Source organism: Muntiacus reevesi, chromosome 10, assembly GCF_963930625.1.
Source record: "Muntiacus reevesi chromosome 10, mMunRee1.1, whole genome shotgun sequence".
Taxonomy (NCBI): domain Eukaryota; kingdom Metazoa; phylum Chordata; class Mammalia; order Artiodactyla; family Cervidae; genus Muntiacus; species Muntiacus reevesi.
This window is the reverse complement of record NC_089258.1, coordinates 72,129,254-72,148,575: the sequence shown is the minus strand read 5'-3', so window position 1 is coordinate 72,148,575 and position 19,322 is coordinate 72,129,254. Positions and strand designations below refer to the sequence as shown.

The following is a 19,322-nucleotide window of genomic DNA, read 5'->3' as shown; positions in this document are numbered from 1 at the left end:
TTAGCTGGTGGAGTGGTCCAGGCTGCAGAGCTCCCGCTTGCTGGAATGCCCACTCTTCTGACTTAGCCCTGTCCAGGGAGGAGTTGCTATTTCAGTGCATCACGGCAGTTAGTTCATCATATCCAATGTGACATTACACATCTATCCATCACATTGGAATAGTTGCTGAAAGTTTTATATGGACTAACAGAATTTTAAGGCCTGAAAAGTATTTTGAATCACTCCCACGATTATGATGGATTACAAGACAAAGGGAATTCTTCAGATATGACTAACGTCCCTAACCAGTTGATTGTGAATTGACTAAGAGATTTTCCTGGGTGGACCTGACCTAATCAAGTAGCCTTTAAGAGAGAAAAGATGCAGCTCTTATCTGGAAGGTATCTCTCCTGGTGGCTTGGAAGAAAGCAAACAGCCATGCTGTGAACTTCCTATGGTTGCGAGTTGGGGCTGGGGATATGTGGCTAGTGTTCCCTAGGAGCTGTGATTGAACCCTGTCTAACAGCCAGCGAGAAAAGGGGGACTACAGCCCAAAGGAGCTGAATTTGTCAACAACCCTAATAAACTTAGAAAAAACCCTCTAAGCTCTAGATGAGAATATGTTCCCACCACCGCCTTGACCTCAGCCTTGTGAGATCCTGATCAGAGAAACCAGTTAAGCCATGCCTAGACTTCTGCCCTACAAAAAATGTTAGGCAATAAATGGGTGGTTTTTTTTCTTCTGATAAATGTGTGGTAATTTGTTATGCAATGAAATAAAACTAATACAAAGGGAAATGAAAACACAGATCTGAGGTTGGGTAAAGGGGCTGGTTAGCACTGTTTAAACCCCAAGAAACCCTCCTTTGCATTAGGAACTTGTCAGCTTGTGCTGTCCTTCCATGCCCTTCCTGAACTGCCCCGTGACCTTCCCTGACGCTTTTTATGACCCTTACCCATCTTCCTACTGCGGACACCACAGCCACAGTAGCACTTCTCTGCTGGTGTCCAGGCTCACCCAGCTATATGACTTCAGACGTGGTGAGTTTTACATCCTCAAAAATCTGTTAATTGAGGAAACTTGTTCATGCAAAGGTCTTATTAAAGAATGATTATTTTTTTTTGTTCTTCTGTAACCATTTAGGACAGTAACCTTTGGGGGGCTGTGTTTTGGAATCCAGTGCCTTAACCCAGCATTCCCACAGGGCATCTCAGAAGATGTTCTAAGAAAGAGCAGTCCCATGGTCAAATACATCTGAAAAATCTGACATACTATATATGAATCTTGGAAATTAAAAATACATGTTGCCAGATTCAACAGATTCTACTTACTGGTTTTAGTTTTAATCCCTGGACTATTATAGAACAATGCTCATCCAAATTCTTCCAGTTTTTGAGTTAGCATGAACAGAAAAAGTGTGGTTTTCAGAGTCAAAAAGGTATTGCTTTGGAGTACGTTTCCATTTTCTAGCTCAGTGACCTTGCGTGCTAAAGGACTTCCCTCAGGCTCAATTTCCTAATCAGTCTTCTGGCATTTTTTAAATAGACTCCACAGAGGTTATAAACTTTGGTAGAAGTCACCCGGATAGATGGTACCAGATCTGAAACTAGAATTCTGATACCTTAACAACTTTACCAGGATTTACTTCACTACACCACCCTGCATCAAAACATCTACCAAGAACTCATAGGGCAGAGTGGTTCAGAAAAATGCTCTGAGTATAGCATTATACTTCAAGAATTAAAAGTAGGACTTTAGTAACTTATTTACAGAACAGAAAAGAGACTCAGAGAATGAATTTATGGTTGCTAGGGGGAAGAATGGGGGGAAGAGATAGTTAGGGAGTTTGGGATGGAGATGTACACACTGCTATATTTAAAACGGATAACCAATAAGAACCTACTGTATAGGACAGGGAACTCCGCTCAATGTGATGCGGCAGCCTGGATGGGAGGGGAGTTTGGGGGAGAATGGATATATGTATATGCATGGCTGAGTCCCTTCATTGTTCACCTGAAAGTATCACAACATTGCTAATTGGCTATACTCCAATATAAAACAGGATGTTTAACTTAAAAGACTTTAAAAATAAAGATTAAAAAAAAGAGTAGGAGGACTTCATGGAGGAGGCATTTGAGCTGACCTTGAAAGATGGGCAGCTGTTGAATGAACAGAAATTGACTGCATAAGTGCTTATTTCTGGCAGAGTAGCCAGTTCCTTTCTGATATATAAGATGTTTATAACATAAACTACCTCAGACTTCTTACTGCATAAAACAGGTTGCAAGATATATCATTTTTTATCATGGTATGTAAAATTTCTTTTAGTGTTTAATAATGCAAATCAAGTGGGAGTAGTTTCTTTAAATATTTCCTGACTTAAGGCAGGAAAATGTCCTTAAAATGAATAGTAAAAACCAGAGGGAGAATAAAAGGAATTCTACATAAGATAATATGGTAGTTGTCACTGTAAAAATGGCACTAAAGAGTGATAACATGTGAAATGGAACTGGGTATCCATGCCAGAAAATGACGAGACAGATGCCCTCATGGCATCTATGTTTGGACAAACTCAATCAAGCTCTGTCTTTCCTGTTGGCAGAAGAAAGACCACCTCAATGCATAAAGTCTTCAGAAAAAAATGGACAGAGTGGTATGATTTGAGGGTGAATAAAATATTACATGAGACTTCTAAAAATAAGTGTTTTTTCCTGCTTAGTACACTTTAATAAATGGGCCCCGTGTCCCTCAAAGTTTCAAAATGTAAATATTTCCCAAGTGTAAGGATGATACTTTACATAACATTTATGATGCATTCTAAAAGACATCTGGGCCAACTAAGAAGAATCCGGTGGCTGCATCACATCTTCTGATGGTTTAAATTAAATATGCAGAGGAACAGTAGATTTTCATGCTCTGCACATAAGAGATAAGCTGCTGCTACCTGGTTAATGCAGGAGCTGTAAATCAGGGAGGAATTCCAAATATTCTGTCGACTTTGTAACAGACAAATCATCCCCCACCACTTTTGCAAGGAAGATAAGAGCATTGCTTGAAGGGAAAATTTTAACATGCAAGATTCCCATTTTAAGTTGTTTCTACCAAAAGATAGATTCTTTAATATTGTTACATTAATAAGGAATGAGGAAATAAATGACTTGGGGATTCTTCCCTTCTGTTCAATATTAGCAAAATTATTTCGCTTCAGTCCACGGGGCTTCCCTGGTGGCTCAGACGGTAAAGAATCCACCTGCAGTGTGGGAAACCTGGGTTCGATCCCTGGGTCAGGAAGATGCCCTGGAGGAGGGCATGGCAACCCACTCCAGTATTCTTGCCTGGAGAATCCCCATGGACAGAGGAGCCTGGCGGGTTACAGTCCACCGGATTGCAAAGAGTCAGACACGACTGAGCGTCTAAGCACACACAACACACACCAGTTCTTAGATCGGCAATACTGTTGCTTTATTGAGTATCAATTAGTGATCATCACTAGGTAATTTAGTTGGGTTAATTTAAGGAGAACCAACCTGCTTCTAAAGACTGACATAATAATGGCCACTCTAAAGAACAGAAAAGATATATTACCTTAATCACTGAAATACTTTTTAAATTTGAGTGATATGAATGATTATATTTGGAAAGCCATTTAGATAAGAGGCATGAAGTGACATGATGGATGTGGGGCTGAGCAGAAAGAACCAAATGCCTTCAATGAAGATGCTCAGTGCATTAATTAATTTAAAATCAATGTTTATATATATACACACACACACATATATATGTATCTTTTATCTCTCATGGTTCCATTGTAAATTAGGGTAGGAAGGAGGAGCTCTGAGCCTAGACATGTGGGAATTTTTTTGGGGGGAGTGGATATTTAAGTACATATTTCAAAGACATCTGTTGGAAGCTTCAAAGTTTTAGTTCTATTATTATTATTAATCAATGATAGCCTATTACTAACTTATTAAAGCCACCTAACACAGAATCTTTATGCATTAGTGTAGTGACCATGAAATATGATGTATTTTAATAATTTATCTATTATTGTTGCCTCACTGATTGATATAGACCCATGTCTTGAATATATCCTGCCTCTCTCCAAGTATTCCCAACTTTCTCAGAACTTTATCTTTGTTTTCTTTGAACCATCTACCATAAAAACCAAGTCATTTTTAGGGAGAGGAGGATGTTTTTTAATCCCAGATATACCACCAGATGTGTGTTTTCCCAGCAATGAGACAGTCCCAGGGTTGGAAGGACCTTGAGTGATCATTCAGTCAAGACATCCTTTGGCAAACAGACCTCTATGTAGGGAATCAATTCTGTTCCTGAGGATCAGCAGAATGAATACTTTATTCCAGCCCAACAAACAAACAGGTGCATTTCATTCTTCTTCAGTCTCGAGGAAAGAATTTTTTAATTTTCATCTACTTTCAGACTTAGGGAAAAATGCTGATGCTGTGATGTTTGTCACTACTGCCTAAGCCCTTAAAGAGGGGGCTTGTATTCTGGACAAGGCCCATGGTTCGGACTAAGAAATTAAACCCCCTTGATTGGGATCCAGATGTACTATTGAATACAAAGCCAGACTTTGATCATAAAGTCAAGTGTCTCAGCTGGGAACTCTGGCTACTCATCCAGTTTGCTCTATGATCTTGGATAAGAAGGCCAACTTCCTTGAGATTGTTTTAAATTGTGATGGTATAATACTAACCTACAGAATTCTGATGATTATATATGAAAGCATATGAAATAGAACCTGACATATAGTGGGTTTTAAAAATTAATTTTCTTCTGACATTGAAAATGATGGTCAGTGAGATCTGCCTAAGAAATAGTTTGGTAGAAAGAAATGGGGATGAACTGGGCCAAAATTCAGCAGGGATACTTAAAGCTATTAATGAAATGATCCTTATAGGATCAAACAAGTTAATAAAACTTCTAAAGTGCAGCAGCCTACAAATCAGATAGCTGTAGTCCAACACTGAATATCTAAATATTATTCTTATACTTTTGCCTCCTTTTATCAAGAAAGATGGTGATGTCATGTTCTTTAAGGCTTTCCAAAGTGACGGTAAACTTTGTGAAGCATCAGAACTGGAGAGTCAAGAAGATTAAGTTTATTAGCTCATTTTCTCTCCATGAACTTTTAGAGTTTATTTAAGCAAGATGCAAAGGTACCAGGATGTAGTATCAACCTTATTACATTCCTTTTACACAAACATCTTGTAATAGCTGAAACTGATTTTCAGTATCTGGGTGCCTTAGAAAGTAAAAAACCTTCTAAACCTGGAATTCTTTTGTTGACCTGTTAACAGATATTTATTTATGGAAATTTTCATCAGTGGCACCTTTATGTCCTCCCTTTTCACTTTTCATTCTGAAATGCAGCTCTTCTCAGATTTGCTTTTTATTTTAGAACTAACTCCCATACGATTTGCATTTTACTTTGAAAGGTATTGTGTTAAAAATGCCATGACTGTTCAAAAAAGAGACTCTAAATATATCTTGCCTGAGGTTTCTGGATCTACCTTTCCAATCAGGACTACCTTAGCGCATAATGCTAATTGGCAATAAGGAATGCAAATATGGGAGAAACATGTCAGTTAAAACAGCTATCAATTTTGAGACACACTCCTTTGGAAAGCCATCTGCACTTCAGAGAAAACTATTTGGGGGAATTAGCAACGTTCATTTTGCATAAACAATGAAGTGCAGTGAGAATGGAGAGAAGTGGTGATGCTATTCAGACTACATGTTTTGAGAAAAATCAAAGCCTGACATTGAGTGGTATGGATACAAAAGGTGTTAAACCTTCTGCTAAGTGTGAACGAATGAATATGTCTTATTTCTATATGCAAACACAAAGGTGTAAGTGTATGTATATATGTTGATGTTTAGTCACTAAGTCCTGCCTGACTCTGCAATCCCCTGGACAGTAGCTCACCAGACTCCTCTGTCCATGGGGTTTCCCAGGCAAGAATACTGGAGCGGGTTGCCATTTCCTTTCTCCAGGGGATCTTTCTGACCCCAGGGATCAAGCCTGCATCTCCTGCATTGGCAGGTGAACCCTTTAACACAGCCACCAGGGAAGCCCATATGTATATCTACACGTACATGTTCTAAGATGAACAAAACTGTGTGTGTGTGTTTCTAAACTAGCCAGGGATTGCCTTGAAATTGCTAAATAAGGCGTCATCAGCTGCCCTGATTCCGCCCCTCAGCTACTCTTCCCCTGCTGAAATAACCATTCAGGAGGAAAGGCCAGAGTCTACTCAATAAGCTGAAGCTCAGAGCCATGGAGTCATTCAGTCATTAGGGCCAGTCAAAGCCATGGCGGCGCACATGTTCCCGAGTGACTTCTCCTCTGACTCCCATTCTAACTCTGTCCTTGAGGAGTCATGTGACCTTGGACAAGGTCTTATCCCTTTTTGCACTATGCCCTTACTTTGGAGAGAGAGATTATTATCCATCCTATCTCTTATTGTACTGATGAAATCTGGGCTTCATGGAGATGGGGATGTGTAGAACCCTGATCCTGGAGGGTATCAAAAAATTGTTAGACAGTAAGGAAACAAAGCCTTGAAGATGAAATAACACAGAGGGGAAAACTGACTTCTGGAAGCTCGTCAGAACTGGCAGAAAAGCAGCCCAGTGGTGACCTGTGTTTCTTATGGTATGTGTCTCAATTCAACAATGAATCTCAGCTGATTCCAGGTCTACCATGAACTGTTCGATTGGTTGTGGTTTTGTGTATAAAACGCCCTGGACCAGTTCCTTCCCCAAAGGCCCCTCCACAGAGCCTACGCTCTGATTGGTTACGTTTCCAGGTCCAGTTCAAATCTTCAGTCTGCGAAAAAGGTGATTTTGCTGTTACCAGTGATGAGGATTAAAAGAGTGAGTGTGTTTTGAATCTCTTCATGCTATACATACAGCACAACTAAGATAGGCATATAACTCTTAATGGGCTTTAGAAACGAGGTCAAGTGACCTGGAGACCAAGGACTCACCTCGAGGATCGACGTCTGCACTTGGAGGATCTGTTCATGGCCTTTGAGCTGCCGGATGCAGATTTTGCAGGACAGCTGGGTGGTGGTGGGCGTGTAGCGCTCCAGGGAGAAGGCACAGTGCAAGGGCTGCCGGTTACTGCACCACACGCGGGAGAACGGGACTTCCTGCGGGGTGGACAGAGGGCAGAGGAGAGGGCTGGGGTGTGCAGAGCCCGGCTGAGATGAGCAGAGCGCAGCACAGACCTCATCACAGTAATCAGGATGACCATGATGACAGTGATGGCAGCAGAGATAATTGCCTGAGCGACTCTGGTGGAATTGTTGCAGAAATAATGTCCTAGCATATGCCAGGCAGCACAAAAGTAATTAATGTCAATTCCAATTGATAACATTCGAATTCCAAAACCACAGTGCAAGAACTCAGATTTCACTTGGTGACACACACAAGGAGAAAGACCATCAAAAGTTAATCACCATGTTTTTCCATGACAAAAAGATTCTTTAGAAGACTCCTATGGGAGGTTTTCTAGTAGACGCCTGCTCTTTGCTACCTAAGCCCAGGGTAGGATGTTATCATCTCATGCACATGAAAATTATGAAGACGTGACTGGCCAGAACTTATGCCCATACCACAGCCTCATGCTGAACTGTATAACCATAACATTGCTATGTATCCAGCATAAAAATTATACCTACTGCAGGATCACACACACACACGCCAGAGAGAGACCAAACACAACAGGTTAGCCCGGAACAATCTAGTCTGTCAATTCCTCATTCAGTCAATTCATCCACTCTACGGTTGTATGTACAATGCCTTCTAATAACCAGACACTGTACTAGATAAATAAAGGAATAGTAAGAATTTAGGTCTGGTCTCCACTTTAAAGGGACTTACAATCGAGTGGCAAAAGCCATTTCACTAAATGAGGGTTGGGGGGGTAGTTATAAAACCTACATTCTCCTTTTCCCCATGACCAGCCAGTGCTGGCCACCAATTGTCCGGGCATGTGGGTTTATATTTATGTGAAGTGGAGGTCGGTCAGTCACTGATATTCTTCCGTCTACCAGAAAGTCTTTCCCTCCTACTGGAATCAGGCTGTGGTTCTTGGCAATGACCTCATATTCCCAGCCTATAGTAATCTGCATCCCACTTCTTTCTCTTTTCCTTGACTCATTCATTTGTTCTTTACCCATTGCTACAAACACAATTTTCTCCAATATTGATGCTGAAAGGTGGCAAAAGATGGATCAAGTCTGGAACTTTGGTTCTCTGAAATGTGACTGGTGATGGTGTCAGCCAGTGTTACAAGACTACGAGCCACGTTTAGAATTCAATTTACCCACTTTAAGGAACCAAGAGTTCCCTGGTTATCCCTGAGTTTCAAGCTATATACTTGCAGGTTTCCTCATTTTTCTCTGCAGGAAGTCTCAAAGATCCTGATTTCTGGGTGCTGGCTGCGGGGAATCAGCAGGCAGAGAGGGAGTTTAGATTGTTGAAGACTTGAGTACAGGAGAGCCAGTTTTGGGAAACACGAGGGAAAGAAATCAGGCATTAACCCCTACCACACATCCCAGCAAGGGATGCAAGGGTGTTGTTTCATTTGTTCTTAAACTTGAACCAAGTGAAAGGCAATGGACTAAGGACTCAGAGAAGGTCTATATGTTGACACTGCAGCCATTCACTGACTTTATAAACTCTGTGCAGAATGTGGGCTATTGGGAAGAAGGCAACTCTCTCCCATCCTCAGTGTTTCCCTACATAGAAAGAACTAGAAGTCTGAAAACTACATTTCACGGCCCTTGCCAGCATGGAGTTCACATTTCCATTCTGCCACTGGGAAGTACTTGTTTTAAACTTGCAAGGAAGGGAAGGAGCAGAAATGGTTTCCGTTCCTCTGGTACCAGCAAGCAAACCTCGGGGGTTCAGCTGATTGCATATGTGAGGTGTGCAGGGGTTTCTGAGAACCGTCTGCTTCACGGCTGTGGTGGTTTCCCCAAATCACGGAACTTGCTGATTTCCTCATATCTCTGGGGGCTTTCTCTGACCTTGTCTCTCCCCGGTTTTCCAAAGGTTTTATAAGCACATCAATCCCTTGATTAAAATATTTTTTTCTTGACCCAAACCATTCTCTAATGAAATGCCAGTGGGTTGGAAGTAGCCTTTTGAGAAACTAAGAGGAGCTGGGTATGCTGGAAGGTTCACTAGTGGGTTCCCACAGAGAGGCTGCTGTCCAGGGCAAATGTTGGGAGAAGCATGAAGCTAATGGTCACCAAGGAAACCCATGGCTGGGGCATAGCTTGCTCATATGCCAGCAAGACAGCAGCACAGAACCAGCGAATGGTACCTTTCCCCCACTTTCTTCCTAAACAGAGATTTACTTATGAGCTCTTCTTCTCTATGAGCTCTTTTTCTCTTTCCCTCTTAGCAGTGGACGGCACTGCTGATTGGTGGTGAAAGTGAAGTTGCTCAGTCGTGTCCGACTCTTTGTGACCCCATGGACTGGAGCCCTCCAGGCTTCTCCGTCCATGGGATTTTCCACGCAAGAGTACTGGAGTGGGTTGCCATTTGCTTCTCCAGGGATCTTCCCAACCCAGGGATCGAACCCGGGTCTCCGGCACTGCAGGCAGACCCTTTACCCTCTGAGCCGCCAGGGAAGCCTGATTGGTGGGCCTGCCAGCAAACTTGAGAGGAAGTCATTCCCTAAAACACTCTAAAGCGACTGTCCACCTGCACCAAGTTCTATCCCAGATATGTCTATACTATACACGGTCCGCCGTTTCTCCTTGCTGTCTAATCTGACTCACGCTGTGTCCTGGTTCAGTAAACCAGGGTAACTCTGACTTCCTATCTCAGCCTTCAGCTCTTCTCTCTCCATCGACTGAGCTCTTCAAATCCTCATCTGCTCACATATGCCCAGTTGCCATTTCTCTGGAGGACTCTAGCAGCTGGAGTCCTGGCTTTTATTTCATTATCAGCCACCGCTGACATTATACCCCAATCAATATAAATACTTTTAGTTGGCCTTTCCTTTCTCAAACGAGTCTACCATTTTTTGGGGGTGGGATGGGGAGGGGATACCATGCACGATGTGGACTATTCCCTGACCAGGAACCGAACTCATGCCCCCGCCTTGGGAGTGTGGCGTCTTGACCACTGGATCACCAGGGCAGTCCCAAGTCTACCTTCTATGAACGGATTATCGCCATCTCTCTCACTGTCATTCCCCAATTTTTCTGTCTCCATGTGTGAGCCTCTTCTCTGATCTCATAGCTAACTGGAGTAGCCTGCTCACCAAGCCTCCCGTCTCTTGTCTCTACGACACAGAATTAATGAGAGGACTGGGGCTTGACTGGGGAAGAAGCAGAAAGCAGCTGACTGGTATTTTTCAGGGAAGAGCCTGTAATCATGAGTGGAATCACTGGTGTCACCACATCACCTGGAAGCTCTGCTTTCATTACACGATCCCTTTGCCTGGGGGACCAGAATGGCCCCAGGATGCCTGCCGTCGTCAACACAGCCCCCTGCCAGGCCTTCAAGGGCTTCTGTCCTCTCACCCCATCCTCCCTCTGTCCAGCCTCAATCTTCTAGCCCTGAAATGCACTCTTCTCCAGACCAGTGCATTTTTTAAATTTATTGGAGTACAGTTGCAGCTTCCCACTGGCTATCTATTTAATGCATGGTGGTGATTATATGTTACATTTTTATACTCACTCAATATCGTCCCCTTCAGTGAAAATAAGTATAACAGAGGGCTCCATGGTTCATTGATGGTTTCACCTAAATAAGGTATTTTTGCCTAACTATGCTAACTAAAGAGGTCTTTGTTTTCTAAAACTGAAATTTTGAGTCATTACAGTGTAATATAAATGTTTGGACTTCAGAACAAGATAGAGCTGAATTCAAGGTCCAGCTCTTCAACAAACCTACATTTCCTGCAGTGGCTTTGAATCTTTGGTAATACTACCTATGTTAAGAAAAAAAAAAAATGAACGGCACTGATGATGTGTTGAAAAGTGGTGTCGCTTGCTAAATTTTGTGTATTTCCTCCTGAGAACACTGGAAGAACCCAGTGCAGGCATAATCTTTTCTTGCAGAAAGACACGAGAATTGGCAAACAAACAAAAATGCCTCTTGCTTTCCTTTCCATTGCACTGCACACCATCAAAACATTTTAAAGAAATCTGATTTTAAGACTGTGTCGAAAGAATATTTTTGTTGTTGTTGACTTGAGTAGCATATGCCAACAGTGCTCAACAAAACATTTAAAAATAATAAAAGCACTGCGATTAGCGTGTTTCCAGGGCGATCACCTTTGCTTTCATTTATTCTCCTCCCCTGCCCCCGCTCCCAAAAAAATACACAACAAATCACCAAGATGCTCACTGAGCTGAGAGGAATTCTGGGGAAAGTTAATACTAGAGGACAAAGTGTAGCAAAGTTATGGGTGTTTAAAGAATTCCGGAAATGCTTTCTTTTTGAGTTCCATTATAATTAGTCTCCTAGCAGATGGAGAGAATGTAAATCGTATCCTAGCAGGAGACAGACACTGGCTTCTCCAAGATACACAGCATGCTGTAAGACAGCTGCTTTCATCCTACGGAGGTGACAGCCTGGCTTGGTGTTCTGTAGGATTTACAAAATAAATTAATATTTTATTAGATTCAGCTTTATAATATTCTTACAGCTTCTCTACCCCCACAGTCAGCAAAGAAGAGGGGATATGATGATTCAGTAGCTCTCAGGCCCCAGTAACCTACTGAGAGCAGAGTTACTTCCATGCAGAGGAAGGTTGTTGAGTCTTCTAAGGGGACAACAGCATATCACTTGTTGTGGTAGAGTCTTATGAATAATTGTTTATTTTGGAAGGACTAGCATTGTGGGGTCCTTGCTTTCCTTGAATCAAGGTTAGTGGGTGCTATGGTAACAGGTCTCTTAAGAACTCCTGTAACCTCACCTGTCCCTCCCTTCCACCCATCCTACCTTGTTTCATAAGCAATAAGGTTTGTACCCTAGCATTTCATAAACTGTCATCCTCCAGAATTGAAACCAGCAATATTTAAAATCTAGTTGATCCCCTTATAGCTAGGTTCTCATCACGGAGCTCTAAACCCAACCTGGATCTCACATCATTCTAAGAATCTTTCTTAGTTGGTGTCTTATAGGGCAGCTATTAATGTTTTATGCACTGGATTCCACCCTTCCTGGGAAATTCCACCTTGTCCAGATTGGGAAAAAAAAAAAAGGAAGGTTTCTTAGAGAGTCAGCTTTGGGTACCAATTGGAAAACGTCGATTCCTAGATTCCTGCTTTGAAGTTAAAGAAAGGGAGAGAGGAATAAGAAGACGGGGATACCAGGAATACCAATAACTCTAACCCTTCCATCCACTGACTTGGAAGATGATGGGGACATCTACTAGGGGAAGGAGAGACCCATAAGTGACGTCAGCAGTAGTGGGGTTTTCTGTCTCTGCAGTAGAGCTCTGTGAGTTCTTGTCCACTAAGCCAAATCAAAAGCCATTCTCTACTATCCACATCCAGTTTGTCAGCACACATGATGCTCTCCATGAGGTTCAAGCAGGCTGAACCCAAAGCCTCCCTAAAGTGTATGTATCTGATACCTGGAGCAGACACAACCTGGCCATTATGACAAGCACAATATGTAGTCACACATACTGGGGGAGTTCAGTGATCACAGGAGTAAAGAAATTGGTGGGAGGGTGATGAAAAGAAAGGAAGAATAGAGCAGAAAGCCATTTGTGGAAAAGAAAAATGAAGTGGAAATGAAACCTCAGTGGCAAGCCGCCTGATGCAGAGAAAACTAAATTGTTTTTCAGCTTTCTAAGACTCAAATTATGCTCAATTACAGAAGTCAAATATTTATACATGTTCACAACCTCTATGCAATCCAACCCATCCTGACACTAAAGCTTGTTGGGTTTCCTTGCCAGCCAGGGCCCTTTGGCTTTGGCTGGCCCTGTTGAATCCTCCGGGGTGAGCAGGCATTAGCCTCCTCCAAGTCTTTTCTACCTGAGGCTCTCACTGGAATCCCTGGTGTTGGAATTGTTGTTTAAGTGTTCCTGAGAGGTTATCATTCTTTATCTGATTTTTTTTTTTTATCTGCAAGCATTAAACTTCATAGTTAGTTTGGACTGAGTCACTTGCATTAGATCCAGGGAAGCAATGCCCTTAAATAAAGATTAAAACAGAGGAATTTGCATGACTATCAGGAGTTGTTTTAACAATACCCTGAAATTCAATTTGGACTGCAAACTTTGAATACTGCTTTCTGGGAAACAGAGACCTCTAGGTCTAGAACATCATAAATAATACATTTATTCATAGAAAACCTCTCTCCATAAGAAAATATGTTAAATATCAAAAAAACTTTTCAGGGCCCCGAGAGAGATACTTGTTTGAATGCACTAAAACTATACACAGAGTGGTCAGCTCCTGAGGTAATGACAGGTCTGAAAAGTAAATAGAAAAATATGGCCTTATTTGATTAGAAAATTCTGAATGTTGGAAGTAGAAAGCAGTGATGGTGCAACTGTCTTCTCTCATGGCATGGTCAAGGTTTTTCTCTTTGAGATTTGACTTATTTCCATTCTGACAAGCTGGTATATCTTGTGCATGTTTTTTAAAAAAATGAATGCTGTAAAGATAGAAAGGTTAAAAAAACCCATAGGGCTCTGCAGGTTATGCTGATGGGCAGAACAGAGAAGTGTGAAAGCCTCCTGTGAGTCCAGATCACTATCAGTCTCTCAGAAGCTCCAGAGTTAAGGAAATGACCTATCTCTTGAAGCCCAGATGGCTCTGGCTTAAGAAACAATGGTTGACCAGTTGGCTGCTTCTGATGACACTGCTTATCACTGAAAATTTTCATAGAATTCAGTGACAAGGTCACGAGTTGATATCTTTTCATGCTAAGCAACTATTCAAAAATTTCTTAACATGATCCAAAGAGACTCTTAAGTCATCCTGAAATTTTTTTAAGTCTCTAATAATGAGGTATGTGAGTGATGATACATAAATATTTTTACATAAAAATATCCTAAGAGGCATTACTATTTCTTTGTTTCTCAATTTGTGATTTCTTCTTCCCATCTTGCTCAATTCATTTGGCAGCAAGCGTTTCATCTATTTAGGACAAAATCTCTTGATCTCCCCTGGCTGGCCAGAGCTCTCTACAACTCAAAATGATCACCCTTAAAAGGTTTCTCCCTAATATCCAGTTCATTCTATAGATGAACAGGATTAAAACAGTGTCTCATAATGAACTGATATGAATAAAAACAAACCCACAAAGAAATCTTGCTCTAAGTTGTTAGATGACTGTCTCCAACCTATCTTGAGTGGCGATTTAAACAGGAGAGAGGATAAATGTCATATTACTGATATGCAAGCACCTTTCCCCCCACCTATTAGGAATCCCTGGATTTATGACAATAGGTTTCCCTGGGTGTAGTCCAAACAGTTACACATCTGTGACAGTTTTGAAATGAAATCCATAGTTTTAAAGGAAGAGGAAAGTCAGGAGCACCTTTACTCTAGGGTAAGTGATATGCCTGCTGGTTAAAGCAAAGCTATTTCTATTGGAAACCCACTTGGCCAGTACCTGGCAGGCAGTGAATGGTTTAATTCTCCAGAGGAATGGGGGGATATCAAGGACAGAGATCTGAAGACTGAAAGTATTCCCTTTGAAATGCAGCAACTTTGGTTCTTCCAGGAGTTGTCCACCTTGATGCCTTTCATCTGAAACCACTTCCTATAGGACAAGAAAAAGAAAAGAGGCACAACAGTAAAGACACAATTACCTCCACATTTTCCTTCCACAGATAGGTATGCTCCCTCCCAGGTGTCTCCCAGAAATAGGCAACAGCATGATGGACACACACTACTTTTATACCCTTCTATCCTTGCAAGGTCAGGGCTAAGGGTTACAGACTGCTGAGAAACAAGGGTCTGGTCACAAAGAAACAATTGTTCTTCATTATTGTATTGTTAAGTCTTTTATATATATTGTCTTTAAAACTAGAAGACCTCCTTTGTCCCATGCAAACTGTAATACTGTTGAGTTTCCACCATTGTGTAAATTTCATCCTGCTATCATCATAATCAAGGGATGTATTTGTATTTAACCTGACCCAGCATGCTATTTCAGGAGAAAGGGAGACACAGCCCCTCTCCACTATGGTTCCCTTGTTTGTAACCAACACAGGCATCAACCAGTATGTATCCTTTAGCTCAAAATAAATGCAGAGTGCATGTATCATGTTTATTTGTAGTATCATTCATGGAAGTTGTGCCAAAAGGCCAAGAAAAAAATAAGTAGTCAAGTCAGCTTCATCTCAGAAAAAAAAATCAAATTGCAGAGATAAATATTCCTTTATCTTTTACTGAGAAATCTTTATAATTATATCTCATATAAATACAATTCACATACATTCTAAGGAAACCATTTAATTGGTTCCAAATTTGTGGTGTTCAGACTCCTATCGATAAGACAAGTGAAATAACAGAACAGATAAGAACTGTACAAAATGTTAAACTACTGCGGGGCGGGGGAGGTGAGGTTCTCAGCGTTCCTGGAGATAAGAGATTTTCCTAAATCCTCATTTTAAAAATCACCATTAATTGACTTAAAATTTCCTTACAGAGCTAGGCTAAATAGGAAAACTGAAATCCTTTAATTATGGCCTATAATCTTCTCAGAGTCTAAAAAAGATTGTAAGAAGCAAGGCAGCTAGGCTTATAAATACAATAAAACTTACATTTCAATGATCAGCGAGTGAAAACAGCTTCAGAAGTTATCTTTCCCATCTCTTTCTGTGTATAGATTTAACATTAATAAAAATGTTTCTAAGAAGCAGCTTTACCGCTTCTATCCTTCATGTACACATAAATTATTAATAGGTTGCCAGTGTCTTTTCTCAGGACTAAATCGGTCTATTCCAGTGTCATCTTCACCAGCTCTTCTGGGGTGGGAGTGGTGTGTCTTGGGGCCCTAAGCCAGCACTGAACTTTCTGCAGTGATGGAAAAGGTTCACATCTGTGTGTTCAAATATGGTATCCACTAGCCAGAGTGGTTACAGTGACTAAGTAACTAATTGTTTGATTTTAATTAATTTAAATGTAGATATGCACATGTGGTTGGCAATTACTACCCTGGACCAGGCAGTACTAGGTCATTCATTATGTTGTGGGTCTAAGCGTTGGACATAATAACAGGGTGGCCAGTGTCTAATGAGGGCTGCAAACAGTGGAAGGAAAGAGGCAGGGTGGGAGGAAACAGAATTAATGCCAGATGCCGACTTTAGGTCTTTACAGATGCTGGTCTCTGTCCCCTCTTTGGAGATTTAATGAATGTCCAGGAGAGTGATGCCTGAGCTGGGCACTGGGTGGACAGAAGTGAAGCACCAAGGAGCTCATAGTCTAGAGAGAGGGTTAGAACAGTGAGCATATGAGTATGATATAGTATCTGAGCATTACAATATGTATATTCCCAAAGGTTAAGGCAAGAGAGAAGGTGCCTAACCCAGATGGGCAGAGGGGCCAGGGAATGAATCGGGAAATTAATAGAGGAAGTGACATTTGAACTGAACCTAGAAGTGAACATAGGGGCTACGCATGGGAAAGGGAGGGAGAGTGTATTCCAGACACTGAATGGACTCTCCACAAAGGTACGCTGGGATAGAAGGTTACAGAGGCAAGTGTATGGCTGGAGATGATGGAAAATAGAAGGTAGGAGCCAAGTCATGAATTCTCCCTTACCATGCTAAGGACTTGTATTTTTGTTTAATGTCATTGGGTTTAAGGGAGCATGGGAATCTTCTGGGGGGTACATATACTCAAGACAGCACTCATCTTGTAAACCAAAAATGGAAGTCACAGGCGTCTAATCACATTTCTGTGTAGCCTTTGGCAAGTCACTTAATCCTTAAGCTTCAGTTTTTCACTTGGGCTTATTTACAGCCAAACAAAATCATTAGCATGGTAACAGATGAACTTCTTTTTGCCATTCTAGTGCAAGATTAGAATCAGGGGCAAATATGAAATTTGCTTATTCAAATCACATTAAAGTCATGAAGTAACAACAGTGTTGACTTGTCAAAGTACTGATCTATTTGACTAGGCTCTCTGAGGTGTACCCTGTTCTTTAATGCCTGAAAGTACAGAGAAATAAACCAAGGTCAGGAGATGAAGTGGCTTGCTCAAGGTCATGCATTACTTGGTGTAGAGCTAGGTTATTTTAATATTTAAATATAATATTTAAAACAACATAGCATTATCCAACTTGAAGGGAATTTAAGGTGCTTAGTGATTTAAAACTTGATTATTTACAGAGGGGAACATGGACATGCACCCTCAGGAAAGTGATTTGCCTCTAGTCACATGGGTCAGTGACAGAACCACTGTATACAATACTTGTTCATGGTCTAGTATTTTACATTTTTATTTTATATTAGAATATAGCCAATTAACAACATTATGATAGTGGCTAGCAAAGGGACTCAGCCATACACATATCCATTCTCCCCCAAACTCCTCTCCCATCCAGGCTGCCACTCAACTCTGAGCAGAGTTCTCTGTGTTATATAGTAGGTGCTTGTTGGTTATATGGTCTAGTATTTTTTCTGTTAGATTTCCCTGCATTTTCCTATACTATACTTGATTTTTTAATAGTCATGTGAAGGTCAGATGGCTATTAACACTGTCCCATAAGTAATTTTTCATTGGTGTGAGACACATGTAAAGATGACCTAAGTCAGTCTGTTTTTGCCCTGGGGTTATTTATACTATCTATGCCATTCCTGAGATGCAGAATGGAGGATATTAACAATTTTTTAAATGGATGGGCTTAGTTGCTCAGCCATGCCTGACTGTTTCTGGCCCCATGGACTGTAGCCCACCTGGCTTCTCTGTGCATGGAATTCTCCAGGCAAGAATACTTGAGTGGGTTGCCATTTCCTTCTCCAGGGGATCTTCCCAACCCCCAGGGACTGAACTTTCATCTCTTGCACCGCTTTCATTGGCAGGTGGATTCTCTACCCCTAGCGCCATCTGGGAACCCATTTAAAATGGATATCCATTTATAATTATCACTGAGAAAATGATACCCCTTAAAGATTTCTGCTTTAGGGCCCCTATTTAAATACAACCATGATTTATGTTTGCTTTTGTTTTTTAGCTTGCTTACTTTAATCTCCACATATTGAACCCCTTAGTACGAACCAACTACATATAATTAAGCATCTTGTAATCTTGTATAAAATATTAAGCAATTATAAGCTATTGTGTAACAAAACAATTATTAAAACAAAGAAGCCCAATAATGAACTAATCACTGTGTTGATGTATCTGTAAAGGCGCAATGGCTTCAGAGCACATGCTTTAAAACCCTCTCCAAATAGGAGAAATTGTACTTAACCCAGAATTCCCCATTATACCCCTTTAACCTATATTGTGTTTTACTTGGCGGCTGGGCCTAGACATCTGTATTTTTAAATACTTCTCAGACGACGCCCATATCCAGCCAGGTTTGGGAATCAGTGGTACTCACAGCTGTACTGAGCTACTTCTGAGTCATTCACACGGCAGAATCACCCCACAAGTGGAGTCTGATATCCATTCTTTCCTATCTGCCTCCTATATGACAAGGATTTTTTGTTACATCTCTGGGGGTCTACTGTTAAATTGAGACCTGTGTTAATTAAGTTAGAAAGTAGGGTCTGGCTGGTTGCCTGTATATAAAATGTAGCTAAAGGCTGTGGCGGGCGGTTTCTCTACCTCCTCTAGTCCATCATTTCACACTGGGGGTTACTAGTCATCCAGGGCTGGGAGCTGCGGCCAGGAGAATCTTGTGCTGTGGGTCTCACTGAGCCATTTTGTGTTGATTCAATGAGACAGGCAGCAATATTCAGGTGAGCTTCAGGGATACTAAAACAGGGAGGCTGAATTTACATATTTATGAGACAAAACTGTTTGAACTTAAGCACACACACACACATACGGAAATTACGTCGCTGTGGTGTTTTCCTTTAAATGCTGTACGTGAACAATATTTCCCAAGGTTGCATTATTGATAAACACAAGAACTACATCTGGAGGAAATCCTTTGAAATTAGACTCTAAATCCACATTAATGCCAAGTAAGTAATGAGGACCAGGGGGTACTGCATAGGAGTGCTGGAAGCAACGGAGAAAAACGTTAGTTGTTTTTTCTTTTCGTTTTTCTTCCCCCTAAGATATGGCAAGTGCTTAATTATTTGCTTTCCCTATGTCAAGGTTTGTTTGAACTTGTGTATGTGGAGAGAGAGAGAGAGAGA

At 41.2% G+C, this 19,322-nt stretch overlaps 1 protein-coding gene across 3 annotated transcripts in view; it reads right to left on the bottom strand.

The window, feature by feature from the left end:
- UNC5D (unc-5 netrin receptor D) overlaps positions 1-19,322 on the bottom strand; it is a 607,527-nt gene that overhangs the window by 19,939 nt on the left and 568,266 nt on the right. For all 3 annotated transcript variants that reach the window (XM_065947397.1, XM_065947399.1, XM_065947398.1), the window contains 2 exons: positions 14,612-14,761; positions 6,994-7,158 (listed from right to left, as the gene is read on the bottom strand). In XM_065947397.1, the coding sequence (XP_065803469.1) occupies positions 6,994-7,158; positions 14,612-14,761 (315 nt within the window). The remainder of the gene's footprint in view (positions 1-6,993; positions 7,159-14,611; positions 14,762-19,322) is intronic.